Source organism: Lissotriton helveticus, chromosome 4_1 (genome assembly GCF_964261635.1).
Source record: "Lissotriton helveticus chromosome 4_1, aLisHel1.1, whole genome shotgun sequence".
In the NCBI taxonomy this organism is placed as follows: domain Eukaryota; kingdom Metazoa; phylum Chordata; class Amphibia; order Caudata; family Salamandridae; genus Lissotriton; species Lissotriton helveticus.
In genome coordinates, this window is record NC_136063.1 from 1,492,991,063 (window position 1) to 1,493,014,079 (window position 23,017).

Genomic DNA, 23,017 nt, shown 5'->3' on the forward strand with positions numbered 1-23,017 from the left:
CAGCCTCTGGGACGCGCTCAGCAGTGTGTGCTCTGCCTGGGGGTCGGATCCTGACCCAAGAAATTTCAAAAGACATGTGAGCAAGGCCGTGTAAGGCTGAAACGCGTTGGTGGGGTGAATAGTCTTGAAATAAAGGCTTAAACTCATACATCCTGATTGTGCCGCCTCTTTTGTCTTTTGATATATATATATATATATATAAATATAAATATATATATATATATATGTGCAACAAAACCTCCAGCAACGCAGAAGGAAGAGGCCACAGGCAGGGAATTTGGTTGAGGCTTTCTTTATTGAACAGCAGATGTGGCATAATGCATTTTGGCTATGTAGCGCCTTCTTCAGATACCGCTGCCAAACTGAAGGTGAGGAAAGTCCAGCTTTTAAATTGTCCTGCACCACTCTCCAGATAAGGAATAGGCGCCTCTCCCAACCATGTGATCATCCACCGCACTGTAGTATGGTGGCAAACTACAACTCCCAGAATCCCTCATATCTGGGCGGGTGGGACGTGGGGTAACTGCAAGATGAATCCTGGTGTTAACGACGCCTTGCAGTATTGGACACACTTTGTTCAGTTTGTATTCCTTCTCGAAAGCCTCTCGAGTCCCCACACTACGCTCCAACCTAATGAGCGCAAGTCCGCCGGGTCGTGGACTGATTTCAGTGAACCAGTGATCTCTGTGAAGTCACAGATTGCCGGCTGGGAGCGTCCCTGGCTTGTCCTGAACTCACGAGGTGGGCTGCCGCTTGTCAATACCTTGACCAACCAAAAAGCTGCTTTCGCAGGAACCAGTGATGCAGGCAGCCAACTTGATGAAGCGGGGCCCCTTGACGTGTATCTGGCTGACACGAACAATTGCAACAAAACCTCCAGCAACGCAGAAGGAAGAGGCCACAGGCAGGGAATTCAGTTGAGGATTTCTTTATTGAACAGCAGATCTGGCATAATGCATTTCGGCTATGTAGCGCCTTCTTCAGAAGCCGCTACCAAACTGAAGGTGAGTGAAGTCCAGCTTTTAAATTGTCCTGCACCACTCTCCAGATAAGGATGCAAAACATCAGCCAACGCGTTGCGTTCGTGTTTCGAACTTCGTCAGGGCGTATATGATGTGTCTTGGACAGCATATGCTTATCAATAAAAAGGGTCCAAGGTAGTCATAAACAAATGTGCGATCAGCGAACCTTTGTAGCCTCCATATTAACGAAACGCGTTGGCTGATGTTTTGCATTTTCATGTTTCATGCACCTGAATAAAGTTCTCTCTAAAGAAGACACTGATTTTGCTTCCTTATTGGACATTATAAAAATTGGGAAGTGCACCACTCCATTGCTTGTTTTATAAAATAAAAAAATGTCAATGTATACAAAAAGCAATGGGAGAGGATCTCCAGTTACATCTTGAACAAAGTGAACTTTAAAATATAAGGGTCTATTAGGGTGGCGGGTGGATTTCCACCGCCCTACCGGCAGTGGCGATCCACCCGCCAAAGCACCCCGCTGGACGGCCTTTTGCCCTGCCACATTAGCATGGCGGTGGGTACCGCGGCGGACGGAAAGACCGTCTACTGCTTTTCTGCTGGTAGGCAATTGTCACAATTGCCTACCGGCGGGAAAGGCCTGCAATATGGTGGCGGTGCCTTTTAGGCACCGCCATCCATATTACAATGGTGGTGGTGTAATGCCTTTCCAAGGCGGAGACTCTGCCATGGAAAGGTATGCGGTGTTTCCTTTGGGGGCCCGTTGACAAGGGGGTGGGGGTTTGGAGGCTGCACTTGGGGGGTACCCATGGTACCCCTCAACATTGGCATACACAATGTGGCAGGCACCGCGTGGTACAGCACTGCCCACCACAATGCAATATATGTGGGATGAGACCACCAGGGTGGCAGTCGCATCCTAATTGGCAGTGCGGGACCGCCGCACCACTGGCGGCTGGTCCCAGCACCGCTAGGGTAGCGGGCAGACTGGAGTCGTCCATCATCCTTATAGAACCCATAGATCTTGAAATGAGACCTCCTCCCATCTTTCAGGTAAAAAAATAAAAAAATGTAGGTACATAGAAAAGAGATTTTTCTAGATTCAAATTACTCCTCATTCCCAGAATCTGAATAAGTGGAATTACAGAATTGTAATATCGGTGGTAGAAATTCTTTCATTGTGATGGATTTTTGATATGATGTCTACCTGGACAATATTACGCAAAGTGATACATGCAGCACACATTGAATTGTATGTTTTGCTCACCTGCCATCCCAAATCTTGAAAACTAACATAAAGTTCATGCTTCCGACAAGATGTTTTAAGATCACTGCTGTTGTAATCTGTTGGAGAAAAACAAAAAATAAATTTCAATAAATGGAGGACATTATTTTTACTCTTCATTCTCAGTATTCACATGGTCTTTCATGTTCACTTTTTACAGCTAACTTAGGAGCCAAACAGAGTACTATTTTAATGTGTACTTAGGGAATACAGTGCAGATGTTTCCTGGCCAAATCAAAAATATGCATTTTGAAATATTAGAAAATAAAAGGCCAGATGTACAAACATTTTTTAGTAGTCAGAAACTTCCTGATTCAATAAATCAGGTTTGCAACTGTGAAAAAGGTATTCCTTATATACTAACCCAATTTTAGGAGCCAGTAAATTGTACTGACTACTAAAATGGTTTACACATGGTTACCGAATTTCAATTTGGAAGAGGTGTGTTTTGGATGTCCCTTCCAAATTGTAATTTGGTACTATATATTTCAATGGTATGTGACCATAAATCCACTTGGAAACCATTTATAATTTACTGACTCCCAGGTTGAGGTGGTAACTGATATTCACAGGGGAAGGGACCCCTTTGGGGTTCCTTTCTCTTTGGGAATTGGGGTGACAGCTTCAAAGGTAATAGGCCAAGGGCCAATCCTCACTTAATTTTTTCAAAATTGAAAACTGTTTTCAAAGCAGCCCTGTTTCCTTTATGGAACTTGAGGGTGCTTTAAAAAACAAGTTTTCAATTTTGGTACCCATTGTTGACACCTTACTACTACTACACTCAGAGAATTCTGTAATTTGGCATCAGCCTACCTACATATACTGCCACTATCTTTAACAATGCTGATCCCTGAATCATGAGATTTATTGCAGAAGAACGTAGTACTCCTTAGACCTCAAGTGTTAGCCACTTCATATGTTTGAAAAGGGGAGGGGAGTTATATAACTCTATTTGTTGAATTATATGGGTTCCAGGACATCCCCGCTGCTTTTGTTTTATTAAAAGTGGTAAAAACTATTTTTACTTTGTACTTTCAAAAGTCCTTTGTTTTTTTAGCCAATGACAGTGGGATAAGAAGCTATTTCTTCAGCTAGAGGAAGAAATGTTTGATTCAACATTACTGAGAGAAATGGGAGGTGGGGAAGTGGAATAGGGATAGGTATATGTATTAGTAACAGGCAACTTCAATTGTAATTTCAAACCCCTTGGCAATGTCATTGGCACCCTTAGTGGAGAAGAGGATGAAGCATGGGCAGTGCCTGGACTATCGCTCATCAGAAAATGGTCCACTGTTGCCCTACAACTAAATGCCTTTGCCCTTATCTATGGCCTGAAATCCTGTAATGGGAGAACACCATCAGACAAGGAGGGGAGGCACACCTTCAATTGTCAGGGAGGCACTAGTCTAATTGATTATATATTGATGGACATTAGGTTGTGTCCGCAAGTAGTAGATATGGAGGTGATTCCATGGCAGGACAGCGACCACAATGCTCTGGACCTTACCCTGAGTCCAGTGGGTCCCAGTATTCCAACCCATAATAGTGAACCATTTGACAGGAGGCATACACCTACTAGTAACTGTTGCACGTTGAAATAGAGTGTTGTTGCTGCCACTCTGGCCATTCAGATGCATATTTATGAGGTGCTTGCTTTTGCCCTGGAAGTTGTGTTGGCCCTCGGAGGGAACACACTATCTATTTGGCTCTTGGGTGGATTATAATGCCATTCACAATTTTCTATTTTGCTCTTTAAAGGAGCATTTTATGGTGGAGTCTAGGTCTCTCCCTGAAAGTGCCAAAGTGGTTCCTTCGTACATTAGGGATTGTAGGCTAGCAAGGCATGCCTTGATGGTTGCAATCAAAGGTGGGTCCAGAGACCTAATACAGGAAGCCAGGGCCTCTTATGAAGCTACAGTATCTAAATTAGTATAAGATGGCTAAATGTGAAGGCCTATTAACAGTGGTAAAAGGTAAACATCATTGCTTCTTTTGGCAAATCCTGCCCAGCAGGGGTCTAGAATCCATCTCTCCAATGAATATTACTACTGCTGCTTGGGTTAACCACTTTTCAAGACTCAATGCATGTTACTTGGGAGGATCCCCAATAATGTGAAATGAAGGAAACCCAGGCAACAGGAAGTGTTGTAAGCATAACTAATGTGGAGTCCAAAGATGTGGATTTGTCTTGTGATGAATGCTTCTCAGCTGCGACAGTGGAACCGATAGGAGATAGTCGAGTGGAAATTGTTCCTAATGAGGTAGTCCCATTTAGGTAGGATGACTCTGATGTTTGTCCCATTACTGTCAGTGAAGTTGCTTATGCGATTGATTGGATTACACCAGGGAAAGCACCAGCGCTGGAGAAGGTACCGGGTGACTTGTTCAAAACCGATAAGGATATATGGAGCCCCTATTTTGCCCTTTATTTAAATTGGATCCTGTATGGGCTACCTATGCCTCCTACGTGGGCAGGGGCTGAGATTACCCCGATTTTTAAGAAGGGCCTAAGGTCCCTTCCCTCTAACCAATCAATCAATCAATCATAGCATTTCTAAAGCGCACTACATACCGGTGAGGGTCTCAAGGCGCTAGGAGGTGGGGGAGGGGAACGCTGCTACAGTTCGAAGAGCCATGTCTTGAGGAGTCTCCTGAAGGTCAGGAGGTCTTCGGTCTACCGTAGGCGGATGGGGAGGGTGTTCCACGTCTTGGCAGCGAGGTGGGAGAATGATCTACCGCCGGCGGTCACTCTTCGGATGCGGGGGACAGGGGCGAGGGCAAGGTCTGCGGAGCAGAGCTGGCTGGCCGGGGTGTAGCGGCTGAGTCGGCTGTTGAGGTACGCTGGTCCGGTGTTGTGGAGTGCCTTGTGTGCGTGGGTGTGGAGCTTAAAGGTTATCCTCTTGTTGATGGGGAGCCAGTGCAGGTCCTTCAGGTGGTGTGTGATGTGGCCGTGGCGAGGGATGTCGAGGATCAGGCGTGTGGAGGCGTTCTGGATGCATTGGAGTCATTTCAGGAGTTTGGCTGTGTAGAGTGTGTTGCCATAGTCCAGTCTACTCCTGATGAGGGCCTGGGTGACCGTCATTTTAGTTTAGGTGGGGGTGCACTTGAAGATCCTGAGAAGCATGCGAAGGGTGTAGAAGCAGGAGGAGGAGATGGCGTTGATCTGCTTTGTCATGGAGAGTGGGGAGTCGAGGATGACCCCTAGGTTGCGTGCGTGGTCGGTGGTGTTCTTAGTGCAGACGGCCACCAGGAGTCGTCCCAGGCCGAGGGGGTGGATCCGAGGATGAGTACCTCCGTCTTGTCTGAGTTCAGCTTCATGCTGTCGTGGAGGTTGGTTTTGGCGGTGTCGGGGTCCTTGGTGAGGGAGAGGATCAGCTGGATGTCCTCGCCATAGGAGATGATGTTTTGGTTGTGCTGTTGGGCGACGTGAGCAAGCGGGGCCATGTAGACGTTGAACAACATTGGGCTGAGGGATGAGCCTTGGGGTACGCCACAGATGATCTCGGTGGCTTCAGAGCGGAAGGGGGGAGACGGACGCTCTGGGTTCTCCAGGTGAGGAAGGAGGTGGTCCAGTCCAGGGCCTTCTCTTGGATTCCGGCGTCGTGGAGGTGTGCTCTTAGTGTGTGGTGGCAGACTGTGTCGAAAGCGGCTGACAGGTCCAGGAGGATGAGGGCCGCGGTTTCTCCATTGTTGAGCAGGATCCTGATGCCGTCGATGGCAGCGATGAGGGCAGTTTCGGTGCTGTGGTTGCTCTAAGTACCTGCCTATTAGTCTTATTGATAACTCTCAAAAGCTTTGTAGCTGGATAATGCTTGACAGATTGCATATTGGATTGAGGACATGGGACTGTTTATCCCCTTACAAGCCAGCTTCAGGGTGGGGACTAGGTCCACTGACCAAGTGTTTTGATTTCAACTGATTTGATGGAAATATGTCACAATAGGGGTTGACTGTCTTTACGTAGCCTTCGTCGATCTGGGGTTGGCCTTTGACCTTGTCCCAAGGAAGGGCCTTATGAAGAGCTCTTACTGACCTGGGAGCTCCTAAATACCTTGTAGATGTTATCAGTAGGCTCCATTTGAATAACTATGCACAGGTCAGATGCGACTCCCTTGGGGAACTGACAGCACCCATTCCAGTAACTTGGGATCTTGCCACTTTGCACAGTCACTGCCAAATCGTAATATCCACTTTTCTGAACTAGACATGACTTGTCCCTTTTGTCCCGAGGTAAAAGAAAGTATTGATTATGTTGTCTTCTTCTGCCTTCATTATAATGCCCACCGGAGGAAATGGATATGTGCTGCAATATTGGGGCTAGCGACTTTAGGGCAACTTCCAGGATACTAAGAACTGACAGAGCACAGCTAATCGTATTTTTTGTTTCCTGTTATATATGTGGAGATACAGACAGAAAAATGTAGCCCCTTAAATTCTGCGACAGCTGGATACTGAGTTAGCATCATGAAGCTGTACAATGGTTATTAAGGTGAAATGCATTTAAGGCTATGTATGTATGTGTGTATGGTACATTTATATAGCGCGAAAACTGTCACCATACGGGTATCCTGGCGCTTTAGACTTGGTGATGATCAGCATGTTACCAACCCCTATTTGGCAGTGGGAGTACTAGTTTTCCATCCTTGGGAACAACCAGGTTTTCAGATTCTTTCTGAAGCAGGCCCACAAGTTGGCCTGTCTGATAGTCTGGGGCAGATCATTCCATAATCGTGCAGCAACCACCCCAAAGGCTCTGCCCCCATTCTTAAACCTAGAGGTCCTAATCAAGTTTTCATTAGAGGATCGAAGCTGTCTTTTCGGATTGTGCCATATAAACCTCTCCTACAGTGGGATAGGGCCCTCCTTGTGTGCCGCTTTATACACGATGCAGAGAGATTTAAAGAAAATTCTCTCTTTAATCGGCAACCAGTGTAGGCCTCTTGAGGCTAAACTCGTAGAAGACCTACGTTGCCTATTTAGCGCCAACTTAGCTGCCATAGACTGGACTCTCTGCAAGCTCTGTAAAATGTATTGTGGGGCTCCCAAGTACAGAGCATTGCAGTAGTCCAGTCTGCTAAGAATTACGCTCCTCACTACAAGCGAGCGGGTTTCTGTGGGCAAGAACGGAAGAATCTGTCGCAACATCCGCAACAGGGAGAAGAAGATGCTGACCGTTTTATTTGCCTGAGACTCAATTTGGAGACTACCATCCACTAATACCCCCAAGTTGCGCACTGTTTTAGCAGGAACCAGGGGATCTTCTTCTGGGGTCATAGTCACCTCCTGTTGTCTCCCTGATAGATAAGATTGTAGCCACTGCAGGGCTCGTCCTTTAACCCCCAGGCTATTCAGTCATTCCACCAGTATGGTATGGTTCACCATATTAAATGCGGCCGACATATCTAGTAACATTAGAACAGAACAGTCTCCGTTGTCGGCCCGCATCCGTAGATTATCCATTACAGTGGCCAGAGCAGTCTCCGTACTGTGGCCTGGGCGAAAGCCAAATTGATCCCTATCTAGTAGATTGTTGGATTATAATCCCCCACTATGAATGGGGGATTATAATGCTGACTATGCTTAATACGTATCTAAACAGGATGTCACTGAATTAATGTTATGCGTATGGTTCACTGTGATCTTAAGATGCTTAGCAGAGTCTATGTATTTTATGCTTTATGAACTTAGCTGGTATTATGGACAATGTTTGCACTTTATCAGTTATGCTGCTATTATATGGATTTCTCTTTTATTGTAAAATCAATTTCCTGAAATGAGTTTAAATGGTTTTATTGAATTCTTGTTTTTTATGTGCTTTTATAGCAGTTTTGCCGACTAAAGAAATTGATTGGTTGACTAATTAGTAGTTTCTGTTTGTAAGGTTTGATCTTACTGCAAGGAAACACAAATGGCTTAGAGTTGGTGATTTCACTGTGTCTGTACATTTTCTTGAACCTACAGGGAATATCTCTATGTGACTCTTCAACTGATGTGCAAATTGTTGAATTAGAGGGTAACTGTGTAGATGCCAAATATTTTGGACACCATGCAATATTCAAATAAATAATTGCTATTAAAAAAGGTAGAGTTTTAACATCTGTGTAATTGATACTTTTCTCGTGACACCCTGCCATGCTGCAGAATTATTTGAAGAATGGGAAGAAACGTTGGGGTCATTGTGACTCAGACATGACAGGGAGGTCCTCACAGTGTTGGTTGTCCCTTGAAATATGGATGTATGAAAGCAGATTCTTAGACTATGTGCTTGAGAGGCCACCATCTTGTTATGAGCTCTAGCTCAGCTCACACACAAACAAAACTATTTAGCACAGTGTTTCTCAAACGGTGGGTGGTTGCCAGCTGATTTTTGGTTGGTTGGGAAAGTCTGAGAATTAAATAAAAATGCCTTTAAAAGTTGTGTTTATCTTGTCACATTTGCCAGTGTTTCAAAGTCAGAGGTCAAATGTCAGCCATGTCTTCTGACAAATTCATGCCTATTCTTTTAACATGGGATAGGTGTTTACTTTCCTCTCTCTGACTGCAAAGTGAGAGGTGTTTTTAAGGTGAATTATGTGACAATCTTGCTGGAGCACAAAAGGTGAGAACGGAAAGGCTGCAGAATGTCATTTGTTTGCAACACACAACAAAATGTAAATACCTGTAAATGAACTGTATGCATTCAGCAGTTATAAAAGCAGAAATAAAGCACATTTGTTTGTAATTCTGAAGTGTGCTGGAAACAGAGACTTTAATAGGATCAAAACAAATCAAGACCCTTAAGTTGGTGATGCACAAGTGACAAATATTCACAGAAACTCGATCTCAACACATTATCATTTGAGAAAATTAGAATGTTGGGAGCTCCATTAAAGACAATGGAGTGCTCCCTGCTTCTATGGTCCAGTAAAGGCCCGCAGAGCAACATTCCAATGTTTTACAAAGGCTTCTCGGAGCTCGAGGTGATTTAAATCCCATCGAGCTTCGAGAAGCCTTTGTTTTATTTTTTAGAACATTCTGCCCTCTAGTGGCAGAATGTTATAATAGCCGTATAGCCATTCGTAGCAGGGCTATACGGCTATTAAAGTTCCTCCTTAGTCCATATGCTGTGCCAGAGCTTCAGATGAGCTAATTGCGTATAAAAGGTCAATGGTGTTACACCTAGTTCGTTGTGACACATAGTGGCTGGAGTTCTTTTCGGTAATGTCAATATGCGTTTTAACATCATATTTTCCGCTCTCTGAAGCCCCAAAGTTTTGGTAAAGCCCCATACTCCAGCACCATACAAAGCAACTGCACATGTCCGTGCTTTGTAAATGTCTATTAAGGCTTTGATTGGGCGAGAGCCTAACTTTTTTGTGAATCTGAAGATGGCCTTGGCATTTCTATTAAAGCTTCCAATACTGACGCTGGAATCTGGGGATCACGGTTCGATCCCCGGCTCCGGCGGCAGATTAGCCTAGCACCATGTGACTCTGGGCAATAGCTCGCTTAATCTTCCCGACGGCCCCCAGCGCCTAGAGACCCTTACGGGTGATTGTGCGCTTTACAAATGTGGACTTTACTTTACTTGCATCTACTAAATGTGTCCATGAATTTTTTTCATTAAAAAGTATGCCTAAATAAGAAAAAGTTAATTCCACCCCAATTCTTGACATTAAAACACAATCGTCAGGGTATAGTAGGGCTGGTAAAGACCTGGTACCTACTATTGGTGCATCTATGTTACCAGTTCTGATGTTACTTTCTAGGTCGTTTATATATAAGCAGAATAAAAATGGAGCAAGTAGGCATCCCTGGCGAACTCCACAATCTATCTTTATTGGTGGGGTCAGCTCGCCAGCTGCTCCATAACGTACTCTCCCTGTGACTCAGCGGTACCTTGCTGCTAAGTAATGGACTATAGATGGATCAATGCCCACGAGCAGCATTTTCTCCCACAGCTTTCCCCTCTGCACCCAGTCAAAGGCAGAAGTCAGGTCCATAAACCCAAGGTATAAGGGCCCTGACTTCGCCATGGTATGTATGTTTGGCGATGACCAGGTGCAGATTGTCAACTGACAAATTAAGGCTACACAAATCCAGCTGGTAACAATGTCATAACCTCAATCCAGATCTGGTACTTTCCTGGCTTGAGAGCAGGAGTCTGTGGTCACCCTGTTCTAACTCTGCACATTCCACCACGAAAGACTACACATCTTTCAGTGCAGACATAGCCCTGGCCCCTTGCTATACCTCAGTCAAAAAACTGTTATCTAGAGATTTTCATTTTTGATTTGTTTTGTGTACCATTAGGGAAGTAATTTAGGTTGGGTACAAAGCACTAATCTGAACCATATTTTCTGGATGCCATTTTTAAAAATTCCGGATGTGTTGCAGTGATGATGCAATATTTTAGGATCCATGAGACCTATATGCATAATTTTGGTGTCAAAACCTAGGTTTAGGGGGTCAAGTACTCTTATAGAGAATGAAAATAACTCCTCAGAGCAACCATTCCACCATGTTCCAAAATGGTGGCTCTATAATGATGGGTTTTAACCATCATATTGGTAATTTATTTAAATATTGTTTCTGTATCAGGTTATCAGTTGATTTCGATTCGTAAACATGAGTGAAGCAGGTGGTAGCAGAGGATCTTTACCTCCTGACAAAGTGTTGCTAACTGCAAAATATGAGGACTCCTTCAACAAAGAAAAATGTGTCATATGCCAAATGAATCTGAAAGAAAAGCTAACATCAACTGTGGCTGGACAGAAGAGAGTTCGAGATGCTGCAGAAATACATCAAGACAAAGTTCACAAAAGATTGAAACTGATGGATGAATAGAATCAAATATTGTACCATTTTAACAACAAGTGCTACAAGTTCTACACAATGGAACAAAAGCTTGGAAAGAAATGGTAAAAAAAAGCGAAAGCAGTGAATCACAACAAGAATCAATCTTCTGTGAAAGGGATGACAACCAAACCCTGTGCCCATCCAATTAGACGATCAATCCACCTACAACAACGGATCACAAAGCAGAGGATCCTTAATGTATTATCTGTGATTTAGCCTGAACAAGGGCAAAAGAGACTGATAAAAGAACAAAGTACAGAGTATGTGAGTCTCAAAGAGCAAACATGTTTTTATCTACAGCTTGTTTCTTCCAAGATGATGTTTTCAGCTAAGTAGCTGATCTAAACAGCGAAGTGAATGTATTTGCTGCAGATTTGTAGCCTCACTCAAACTGCATGTGTGCATACATTCGAAAATAGGAATATTCAATGAGCTCCCAGCAGCAACATAACCACAAGCCTTCAGTTAATTTTGTACTCTTTGAACAAGCAAATTAAGTTTTAAAGCCACTCTTGAGTTCTGGCTAACTGTATTGATCTATAGTAATGAAATTAAGATTTTTCTAGTGAGACTGTATAATGACAGAATTCGTTTTTGTCAGTCTAACAAACATAATGAGCCACTTATGGTGTTCTCAACTGATTTGACTCCCGAAGTTCTTGCTGCCAAAATAAGATCAAAGGATGCAGTAAAATCAGGACGAAACATTTTAAGAAATGTTCTGAAAGGTTTAGACTTTGGACTTTATGTTAAACCTTGTGATGTCCCAGAGCCCCAAAAATCATGGAAGTCATCTAGAATGCCTGATGTTGTCTTAACATTTTTTTAATCATTATTTGATATCAGCAAAGCAAAACTTTTACAAAGTAAAGTTCTTGAGTTCAGAACAGAAGCCAACAACATTGATGATGGCTTTGAAGATATAAGCGAAGACATGGAAGACAAACCCATGAACCGACATGCGTATGCTGTGCAAATGTACTGTCTTTTCCAAACCATGTTTAATGAATTACATCACAGCAAAAAGAAAACTCTGCTACACATGATGACTGCTCACGCAATCTATGACAAGCGCAAAAATAGAGAGCTATTCACTTCAGTGAATTGGATTGGTTTATCAACAAGTTATATTGACATAGAGCGGAGCAGGAACTTGTTAACCGCTAATGCTGTAAAATCTTTTGAATCCGACAGTACACCACTTCCAAGTCACTTTACCAGGAAAAGATTTACAATTGGTGCTCTTGATTATTTTGATTTAGAAGACAGCTCTTCTTTGTCTGGCACTTCGAGCCCACATGATACTGACATGTTGCTTTTTCAAGACTGTACCAATGAAGAAGCTGCTGGAAAACAAGCTGTGTCAGCTGTAGGCATACACAACTGAAGCTGTAAACTTATAACCCAACTGCCTTGCCAATATGTGCAAAATCACTACAAGCCATCAACACATGCCAGTATAACACAAAGTTTCAAAGTGGCTAGGGGCATATATCTTCTTCTACCTGATACTGTGGTCCGCAAAGCTGATTTAACTGAAATTATCATATCGCTTGTTTGGGGTGCACAGAAAGATAAAGAAAAGGCACTTTCTCTGTGGGCTTGAATTCATGCTCTGGTCTCCCAGAATACTGTCCCACTGAAGAAGATTGGGTTTTTACCAGTAATACCATCTCCAGTCACAAACTAAGCAACAGTATTCACAGCTCTAAATAGTTTCCAAAATGCACATGCGCAACTTGAAGACCAGCCTATCCTGCCAATTTTCTGCAATGAAGGCGTTTACCGCATTATAGCTGACATTTCTATGAGCAATCAAGTAGAATTTGATGATCATTATCCAATGATGAGCATTTTCCACTTGACAAATCTTGCATTGCGGTGTGCAGGAAGTTATCGTAGTGGATGTGGCATATACAATGCACTTATGGAGGCTGACATTTATGGATGCAAAACTGTCCAGTCAGTATTTAGCAGAACTCATTATGTTCGTTCGTGACAAGGTATGCTCATCATATCTGAGGCTATGGACACATTACGTTGGAATGCTTTCTAAAACAAAAATGACAAATTAGGTTTTGCATATCTTATCTCAGAAGTGAACGAGGCACTGGGTGCATTTCATTCAAAAGACATATGGCAAAGCTGGGCAAAGTTCAATACACTCAGTTCAAAATCAGAAACCTGAAAACCAAGTTTGTAGAGTTTGTCAAAGAATGCGAAGAAAATTCTGAACTTTGAAAGTACTGGGGAAGTGTTTTACACGTGATAGCTCTAGTTGGTACATGCTGAGTGGGAAGGGGACTGGGAGCTGCATGTGAAGAATGTGGAGCCATTAATTACTGTGTTTCCTGAATTTGATTTCCTTAACTACCTGAGATATGGGTGCTGGTATAAGGAAAGAGTGAAGAAGATAGAGGTGGAAAAAACATACCTCCAACGAAAATTCATCCAAAGACATTTTGTGGTGTTAGACAGAGAGGGAAGGTTCAATAGTGTGGCTACAGATATGAAACTGGAATAGATGATCCAGAGATCACAAAAAAGCTCCAAGGGAATTGTTGATTAGACACATAAAAGTGAATATGTTGCTCAACTGCAGCTAATTTACTATGAAGTCTTTTCTATTTGCAATGTTTTCAGAGAGATGAAATATTCAAAATGAGTGGACCATCATTAAACTGTTCCTCACCACGAACATGTTGACAGCCTTCTTCATTTCCTGCAACAGTCAGGAAACCCCTTTGAAATGACTGAGCCTGTGCAACTACACAACTTAACAACCAAACAATATGTGGATAATCATATAAAGGCACATCTACTAAATGTCCTGGAACATGGATCGAAACTATACTCAGAACTGAAGCAAGAGAGAATTCTATTGAAAGAGAAAAAACTGTTTGACATAATCACTAAAGTTAAACTTTCACGCTTTAATTGCCATAGGAAGAGTTTTGTCGAATCAGCCATTACAAAACAGGTTCAAAAAAGTAACCCTTGCAAGCATGCAGAGAGATGGATGTAGCAAAAGAAAAAGGGTGAATTTATCAAGGACATTCTCTTGCATGATCTTCTTCCAACAAATGCATCATTTGATGTAGATGCTGCAACCAAACTAGTGAAGGCCAGACTTGTGCATAAGCTCAGAAAAACCTTTCACCAGAAAAATGTCAATTTGAAAAGGTGTCCTCATTGAAAACTGCTGTTGTTGTGGACTATATGTCACAATTGCGAATGGTCAGGATATCATCCATGCAAAACATCGGAGAGGTCCTTCATACTGTTCTACAGATATAAAAGTAATTGTGCACCTGGCAAGAACTGCACATTGTCTTTGACAGATATCTTAAACTATCTGTCAAAGAATGGGAGAGAATCAGATGAATGCCTACAAGTGGAACATTTGAACATGCCTACATCAAAAATTGGAAACCTATACCGGTGCAACTTGATAAATTCTGGTCATGAACCTTGAATAAGATTAACTTGGAGATGTTAACTCGTCAAAATTGTTGGTGCTTCAGTGAACACTTAATTTCCAATTATTGCAAGTGAAATGATTGTCGATGAGGAATTGGTGCCTGCTGAGATATATTCAAAAGGTAAAGGTCATATTGTTCAAGAACTTGACAGCAAAATGGAGGAAGCTGACCTTCACGTTGTACCACATGTTGAGTGGGCTGTTGGAAATGGTCCCAATCAAATTATTGCACTGTCAAATGACACAGATGTTATTTTTGCTCTACTTAGATTTGTTGCAATGTGTATATGTCAAGGATTGTCACAGTTATGGATATGTTTTAGAACAGGCAAGAAAAGACACTTAATTCTGCATCATATTCTATACAAGAAACTTGACCCAGAGATGCCCAGTGTTCAATACACATATTCTTACAAGTGATGACACTGTGAGCACAATTGGAACAAAACTTGGAGCTTTAACTGCTGAAACTGTGAAGTTTCTAAAAGGATTTTCTGAGACAGGAGAAGAATGTGACTTTAAAGACATAGAAAAATACCTTGTGCACGTATGGAAAACAAGTTCCGACTGTCACACATTTGACCAACTTCGGTACAGTGACTCAAGAGATTGGTTCCACTAAGTGACCTTCCACCAACGTCATGTGCTGTGCATGGACACATTAAAAGATGGTTCTACTTGATCTGAAAATGTATAAATGTTTTGGATCATACATATGTTTAGAAAGATCTGTGTGAATTTGGTTGGGAAGATATTGATATGTACTAAAACTTACCAAATTTATAAAGCCTCTGCCCTCACAACTTACGCATACACGTACTTGCAAAACCTGTGCTACAAAAGATGTCTCTGTCGAGATGCTCTTCTGAAATGTTCAACATTATGAAAATGTAGCATGATTGATTGCCAAAACAAATAAATAGAGTGAACTATGAAAATGTGTCTAAAACATGAATGATAAACATGATTTTTTCCATATTTAGATCATAAACATTGTTTGGTGTATACATAAAAACCATTTTTTTTTTCTTTTCTATATATATCTCTTCTTCCTCTATAATGGCCGCTATTTTGGAAAATGGCGGAAGGGTTGATTTGAGGAGTTATTTTCTGTCTTTATAGGACTACTTGATCCCCAAAACACATGTTTTGACACTAAAATGAAGTATATAGGTCTCATTGTTCCTGAAATATTACAACATCACTGCAACCTATCTGCCATTTTTAAAAATGTAATCCAGAAAAATTTGGTCTGGATCAGCAATAGCTACCTAAGCAAAATTACTTTCTAATGATCAAAAAACACAAATCAAAAACGAAAATCTTTGAAAAGTCATTTTTTTTTACAGAGGATAGAAATGGGGAAGATTCATAGTCATAGCAAGCAGGTAGGTTGTGTGCAGTCTGATTAGGTTTACAGAAGTGCCACATTGATGCTGTTGGACTCACCAAGCGCCGTGGGAAATTGGGATGGCTTCTCCGCTAAGGCGGAGGAGCATCGGCCCACTGCTCTACGAGCAGTGTAAAAAGAAAAACTAAAACAATATTAACTAATGGTATTATCATTTTAGTTTTCCTTCCTGCTTGGGTGTGGGCCGGGCTAGCAGGTGCAGGGGGCAGGGGAGGAGTGTACAGCGCACTCTAAAGTGCGCATGACAGTTTGACAGGCCCAAGATGCCCTGTCAAACTGCACTGCACTTTGCATCTTCCCCACCAGGCTGCAATACGGCTCTCAGACCAATTGGACAGGGGATTCTGGGAAGCTGAGAGCCTTCTGTTGCAGAGCGGAGAAGATGGTGCAGAGGTGACAGCATCTGGCAGCACCCAGGTAAGTCGTTTATTTTTATGTGTTTATTCCCCCCTCTGCGACCCCCCGCCTTACCACCCATGCTTAGTAGCGGCTGCTACTGCAAGAACTGCCTCGCCAATCATTCCTGGACCTGCTGTGACTGCAGCCTGGTGAGGTTTTGTTTCACATGATTGGCAATGCATCTCAGTTCTTGGTGCAAGACCAGGACTTGCTGACCTGTAACATGCCATACTTTACTTTCATTGCCCAGTGGCTAGGACGTACAGTGAATCCCATGCAGGGGTGGCTTTGAAGCAGGGTGTTAGTGAGGTGAGCTGCTTTTCTCATTCTGCAAGCATGTCCAGGATCACTTGTGGATGGAACATGTATCTTACCAATGCTCCTTCTTCAGGAAAAGTCAAATGAGTGGTTGATTGTATATCCATTCTCTCCTACTCTAGTAGATATTCCTCAGGATAACGGGCAGTGGACAAACCCTGAACCCTGTCACTTTGAAAAAGTTGTTGTGCTTGTGACTGACTTTATTTTGGTGCTGAATTCTGTGTTATTGGTTGCTGGTTTGAGGATTACCAGCTCTGGCGTGCAGTGTAATGGAAATATTCTCAATAAGCCCCACCCACTTTAGATTGGCCATTGTGTGTATGGATGCTTTAATTGCATTTTCTGCAGCTTGTTTTTTTATTTCTTTAGCATTGTAAATATAGGTATTGGTGTAATATTTGTATTCTTTTATTTTCATACGTTTCTGGCATGTGTTGTATTGGGATTGACAGTGCACGACACTTTTTAACTTATTATGTTATTCTATTTCTTTTTAAGTAACCTTAACTTCATTTGTATGGGGGCCCTCCAGTGGGGATGAGTTGGGTTTGTGATGGCAAAACCTCTGTGTGACTGTTGGTATTTTGACCTTTTATTTTACATGGTCTGTATTTCCTTTGTCGTAGTAGTGTGGTTTCCTGCATCAATCCATTTTTTAGTGATTCCATTGTAGTTCCACCGGTGAGCCTATGTGTGCTAGGACCATTTTGTGTATGGAAGTTTTTAATTGTATTTCCCACAGAGTTTGTTATCTTTTTGCATAAGCTTTGCATAGTAATGTTAGGGTGTTGGTGTAACATTTGTATTTTGTTTCTTCATACAGCTTCTGGAAATTGTTGTATTGGGATTCACAGAACATGTCACATTTACAACTTATTGTGTTATACTATTCATTTTTAAATACCCTTAACTGCATTTGTATGGTAGCCCTCCTGTGCGGTTGGTGTTGTGATGAAGAGGGCTTCGTGTGACTGTTATCCTACCTTTTTTATCACATGGTCAGTATTTCCTGTGTCCAAATAGTGTTATGTCCTACATCAGTGTATTATTGAGTGATTCCATTGCAGTACCAGTAGTGAGGCTACTTGTGCTGTGCAATTACTCCAAATCTGAGAGGTGTAACTATTAACCTGCCTGGTTTATAAGACTGCTTTAGCAGTGGCAGGCATTTCCTATTATCAATTTCCCTTCCTGCAGCATGACTTGTTTTTGTAGGTATGTCACTTTCTTTGAATATTTCCCACACTCATTTTAAGGAGATATTCCCCATTGATGTGTCCACACCCTGATACAGAGCAACTTTTTTTTATCCCTTTATAGTAAGTTTTCGACTGTTTAATATTGTGCCTATCTTGGGGAGTGGCAGACTGGCGTAAAATCAAGCAAAAGTGAATTTTACAATCATGCCCCATGTGTGATTTTTAACTTTGAAGAGGTACGAACCTTATTTCCAATACTGGACCAATAAGTTGTGTCACTTACTCTGTTAGAAATGGAGTAAGGTAAGTAAAGATGACTTGTTTTAAGTTCTTCTTCTGATCGCAAAAACTGGGACTGCTGGAGCTTAGAATCATGCATTTCATCCCAACAGCTGCAAAATAATAGAGGCTAAAATGTAAGAGGGGTGGCGGGGTCGTGACAATAGCCGAAAAAAATAGAATAAAACCCAGTGTTATTAAATCTAATCTTCAAAACTAACACACATAAACTCTACACAAGTATAAAAGTACAGTCCACTCTCCAGATGGTGGAAAAAAACAAAGAGTGGGCTTTAATGTTTCACCGTGTCTATGGTAAAGCAATGTTATTATTAACTATCATCCTATAAACTTCAATAAATAGGAGAGTGCCCCATGGTGTTCCATGATGTCACTGATAGAAAGTATTTGCCATAAAAATGTCTTATCATTTACGAGAAGTGCATGATGGCGATATTTGGATGAGCGAACTCCAAAAAGTCCACATGAAGCTCTGTGATAAATGCAGTTTTCATGGTGCACGAGGCTGGGTTTGCAGGGAGATTATGGGACAGTGTGTGGGCGAGGGAAATAGGATGACGATTAGATATGAGAGGCAGAAAGAGCACGTGATGTTCAGGCAGATAAGGAACATAGCCTGGCTGGGAGGCAGGTTTTAAGCATTTTAGAACAGTACACCATGATTGTTTCTGAGCAGCAAAAGCTGAAGGCAGTGGAAGTAAGGGTAGGCAAACAAAATGGATATTCAGCCCACCCTGAAGTCCCCCCAAGTACCCCTTTCTATTATAGCTAAGTTTATTTGTTAAATTTGACAGATAAACCAAACCAAATATTGAATTTGTTCCATCTTCACTCGATTGCAATCAAACATCGATTGATTCGCAAATATGTTTGCCAACAAGGTCATTTGCCCAAAGTACATCAATGACTATTCCTTCCCCATTACTGTCGTTTGCAGCAGCGCAATCCTTGCTCAAACGTAGCTCTGGCTATGTTACCTCCCTTCACTCAAACACATTTCATCAGTTTCCTAAAATGGTGGTCTTATGCCACAGATGGCTCCGACCACAAATGCTGCCTCCTGCTGTTGTTGAGTCAGGCTGCTTGACCTTCTCGCAACCTTCAAAGGCTTGTGGTGCCATGATGCTTCTTGCACACAGCAGGATGCCGATTGTGGTAAATATTGTGGTACAGCTGTGCCGTCATGATCGATTTGGGCTTGCAGCTTTTAACGTATGAACACACACATTATGTACTAATTCATTCTTTTCGACTCCAGTACCCACATCTATCTGTGCATATCCAAGAGCGCTTCACCTTGCGGATGAGTTCCCTGATGTTGCAAATATTTTAGGGTCCGATGTACAAAAATGCAATTTTGCATTTACTAAATAGCATCTAAATAGGAATCGCTATTTAGGAAATTCAAAATGATATGTATGAAGTTACTGATTCCCTAATAGCAATTCAAACTTAGTAGGAATCGCTAATAAGAAATCGTAATTAAGAAGTACAATGCCATTTGAACCAATGGGCCAATTTTGCATTTCCCTAAAGAGCGATTTCCTAATAGGAAATCGCTATTTTGTAAATGTTAAACCAAGGGTGGCTATGGGCATAAGACTCCCTGTAGTGCACCCCAAAAATAGTGGTGCACATGTAGATCACACATATGCCCTATGGGCATGTGTGCGCTCTATAGCAATTTAAACAAGCATTGGCATAGCCAATAGGTATCGCCTTTGGGACCTTATAAGTGTTTAGCTATGCAACAGTTGATGTTGTTGCACCAAGGATATTGTGCTGGATAACTAAACACTCATAAGGTCCCAAAGGCGAGACCTATTGGCTATGCCAATGCTTCTTACTACCTTCCTTTTAGCCAACTGCCTGCTGCTTTGCTTAGATCTACAGCGTAGAGTGCGTGCAGCCTCGATTGTCTTGGATGGCCATAGTTGAGGCGTGCATTGGTTCTCTAACAAAGACATCGTGATGGCTATGAAACTGGCAGTTGCAGGCAACAATTCCCTCGTGTTCTGCAGTAGCATCAGTGGTGCATTCTGTCACACTGATTACGCACTTCCCCCATCTTGGACCTTGCTATCGGTCCTTATGCCTCCGCACAGGGCATGTGCCTTTCCACAATATTCGCTGCGATGCCTGGACTTACTCCATGAAGGATAAGGAGATACATGGCCCATCCAAGCCCAGGGGTTCTGCGACTTGCTCCCTTGATCTGCATGCCCCCACAAGCACGCAGCGCTATCACTCATCTGGTTATCTCAAAGCTCGGCTCTGGGGGTATTAAACACTCCCCGGCCTGCACATGTGAAAAAACATTCACCCTGTAGTACGGCAGATTTTATTTGTGTAGAATGGACTGCCTACCTGTTTTCAAAGATCGCGAAAAATCTGCGCTCTATTTGTACTGCGGAGATCAGACATTATCTAGCGTAGCGCCCAATGTAATGCGACCCGGCGGTATTAAAGGGCCTCGCAGAGGCAACAAAAAACACCCTGTCTAGAGCTCCACAGGTGTAAAGGATGAAACGCCCGCAAGCATCGCCCCAAGGAACAAAATATACCCACCACGTTGAGGCAATGAAGTACAGTTGAATTGCTCATTCTCATTAAAAAAAAGGCTTCAACGCGCTTGCATTGAAGCAGTCACTTGTGGGAATCTGGGGTGAATAAAATAGTGAACGATAGATACCCTTGCTTCTGTTTCTCCCAATTTCCTTAGATCACAACACATGGTAGTTTCTTAACGTACTAGGCACTATTCTTGAGCAGCCTCAGCAATGTAGGTTGATACTGACTGATGCTATACCGTTTATCATGTCTGGGTGTTCTCCACTGCACAGCATGGGTGACAAGTCTGTATTCAAAGTACTGTTGACTTAGGTAACAGAAGCACAGGGGGTTCGCTTACTCAGAACCCCACAATAAGCCCTGATGGAGAGGGCAGGATCGTGACTCAGGACTACCAAGTTCCCTGGCCAAGGTTTTACATTTTAGATTTCTGTAAAAAACAAGGGAACGCTTTACTAATGAAACGTGACTGTGGCCAAGTAAGCAAGGCACGTCACAGGGCAGACTGGGAAAGAAAGAGATAGTTTAATGAAAATTATAGCTACCTCTCAATCACACGAAAACTTCTGGTTTTCTCGGGGTACTCTCCGTAACTTGAGACGGAAATGTTCGAGCCACTTGGAGGTAAAAACCACTGCCAGCAGCTTCCCGCCTCCAGACCTCGAGCACGTGAAACAATTTGAGGATCTAGTTAGCAAACTATGAAATGGGAGGTTCTATTCAGTCTTAAGTAGCAGGTTTGTTTCAGTGTAACTGTGTAGTGGCAAAATTCAGCAGCATAAATACACATATTTCAGGCGAGGGATAACGATGCTAAGGCTAAGAGTATGCTGGCTGCAGGGTGCCATAGTACGTGGCAAGAAGCCATGCCAAACAAGCGTGCGCGTCTCTGATCGGAGTAAAAAAAAAAAAGAGTTTGACGGGAGACAGCAGGGGGAGGGGAGAGAGGAGGGAGCCTGCACCTGTTTTCCTTGCGGTAGCGAGCAGGAACCATCTGTTAATCACAAACAGATGGTTTGAAAGCTCGCTCCCGCAAGGGAATCGCCAAACGTGCATGCATTGCCATTCAAAGCAATGCAATGCATGCACGTTTTTTAATGCAAAACTGAATCGATTTCAAAAGGTCTTTTTTCTATGCAGCGCGAGACCTAAAAAAGCATCCTAGGGTGTTTTTTTTTTAATGAACAGGATTACTATCGACTTTGAGACAATGGTAATTGCAATTCCGAAATGCTCATTTTGCATTTAGAAAAATCTTTGTACATGTACTAAGAAATGGGAAAATAGGAAATCCCTATATGCAATTTCCTAAATAGGGAATCACAAAATGCTAATTTTAATGGATAAAAATCCCATTTTGCGATTCCCTGAAGGCCGTTGCACATTGAAAAAGGCTGTTCTGCATTTCTTAATGGGCCAAAATTGTTATCCGGGCCGTTAAGAACTGCAAAACAAATTTGAATATCTGCCATTACTTACCGTGAAGGATAATTCATTCAATGGGCATGTCAATATTTATTAGTAAAATATCTTCAAATGCACTCTTGAGATTCCGTCTATCTCTTTGTTGATTTGAAACTCTGTTATAGGAAATACATTGTTCAGAAAAGTGAATGATCCCATCTTTACCAAAGTGTCCCGCCTGGTTGCACCTCAGGTTTTTAACTTCCAAAAAAGAGACTAATTTAGAAGGTAAAACTATTGAATGGGTGATCAGATAGGCTTTACCAGGCCCCTATTCAATCAAAGTCAGATTGTAGGAGACTCACAGGTTTAAAAACACAGTAAACCTTCTTGATGAGTTTTAAAACATTTCCCTACTAAAATTGGGTGAGAAAAACAAGTTCTAAAAGCTGAGTATGAAGTGCAGAATAACATAAAGTGCTTGGTAGACTTTATGGATACTGACTCACATAGGCAGCGGGGTAATGAAGCAAATCATGTTCCAATAACGAAGAAAGCAATCAGGAAGTGAATCATGTTTATTTGGAGGCGGGTTAAATAAAATCTGTGTTCTGGTGCCTTTATCCATAATAGATAAGGCTCTATTCCTTCACAAGTTGACAAATAGATATACAAGTGGATGGTTACCATATCCAGAGCTTTCTCAAGTCTCATCTTGTCTCAATGGGCATGGTATGTGTCCTTTACTAGAGCCTTCATGCGTAAGCCAATCCTGCTAGTATTCTCAAAAACACTAGTTGATTCTAAGTCATGAAGTGTGTTTTT

General features: G+C 42.3%; 1 protein-coding gene across 1 annotated transcript in view; it reads right to left on the reverse strand.

The window, feature by feature from the left end:
- BMP6 (bone morphogenetic protein 6) overlaps window positions 1-23,017 on the reverse strand; it is a 519,633-nt gene that overhangs the window by 78,960 nt on the left and 417,656 nt on the right. The window contains exon 5 of the mRNA XM_078688085.1: window positions 2,251-2,327. Coding sequence (XP_078544211.1) covers window positions 2,251-2,327 — 77 coding nt within the window. The remainder of the gene's footprint in view (window positions 1-2,250; window positions 2,328-23,017) is intronic.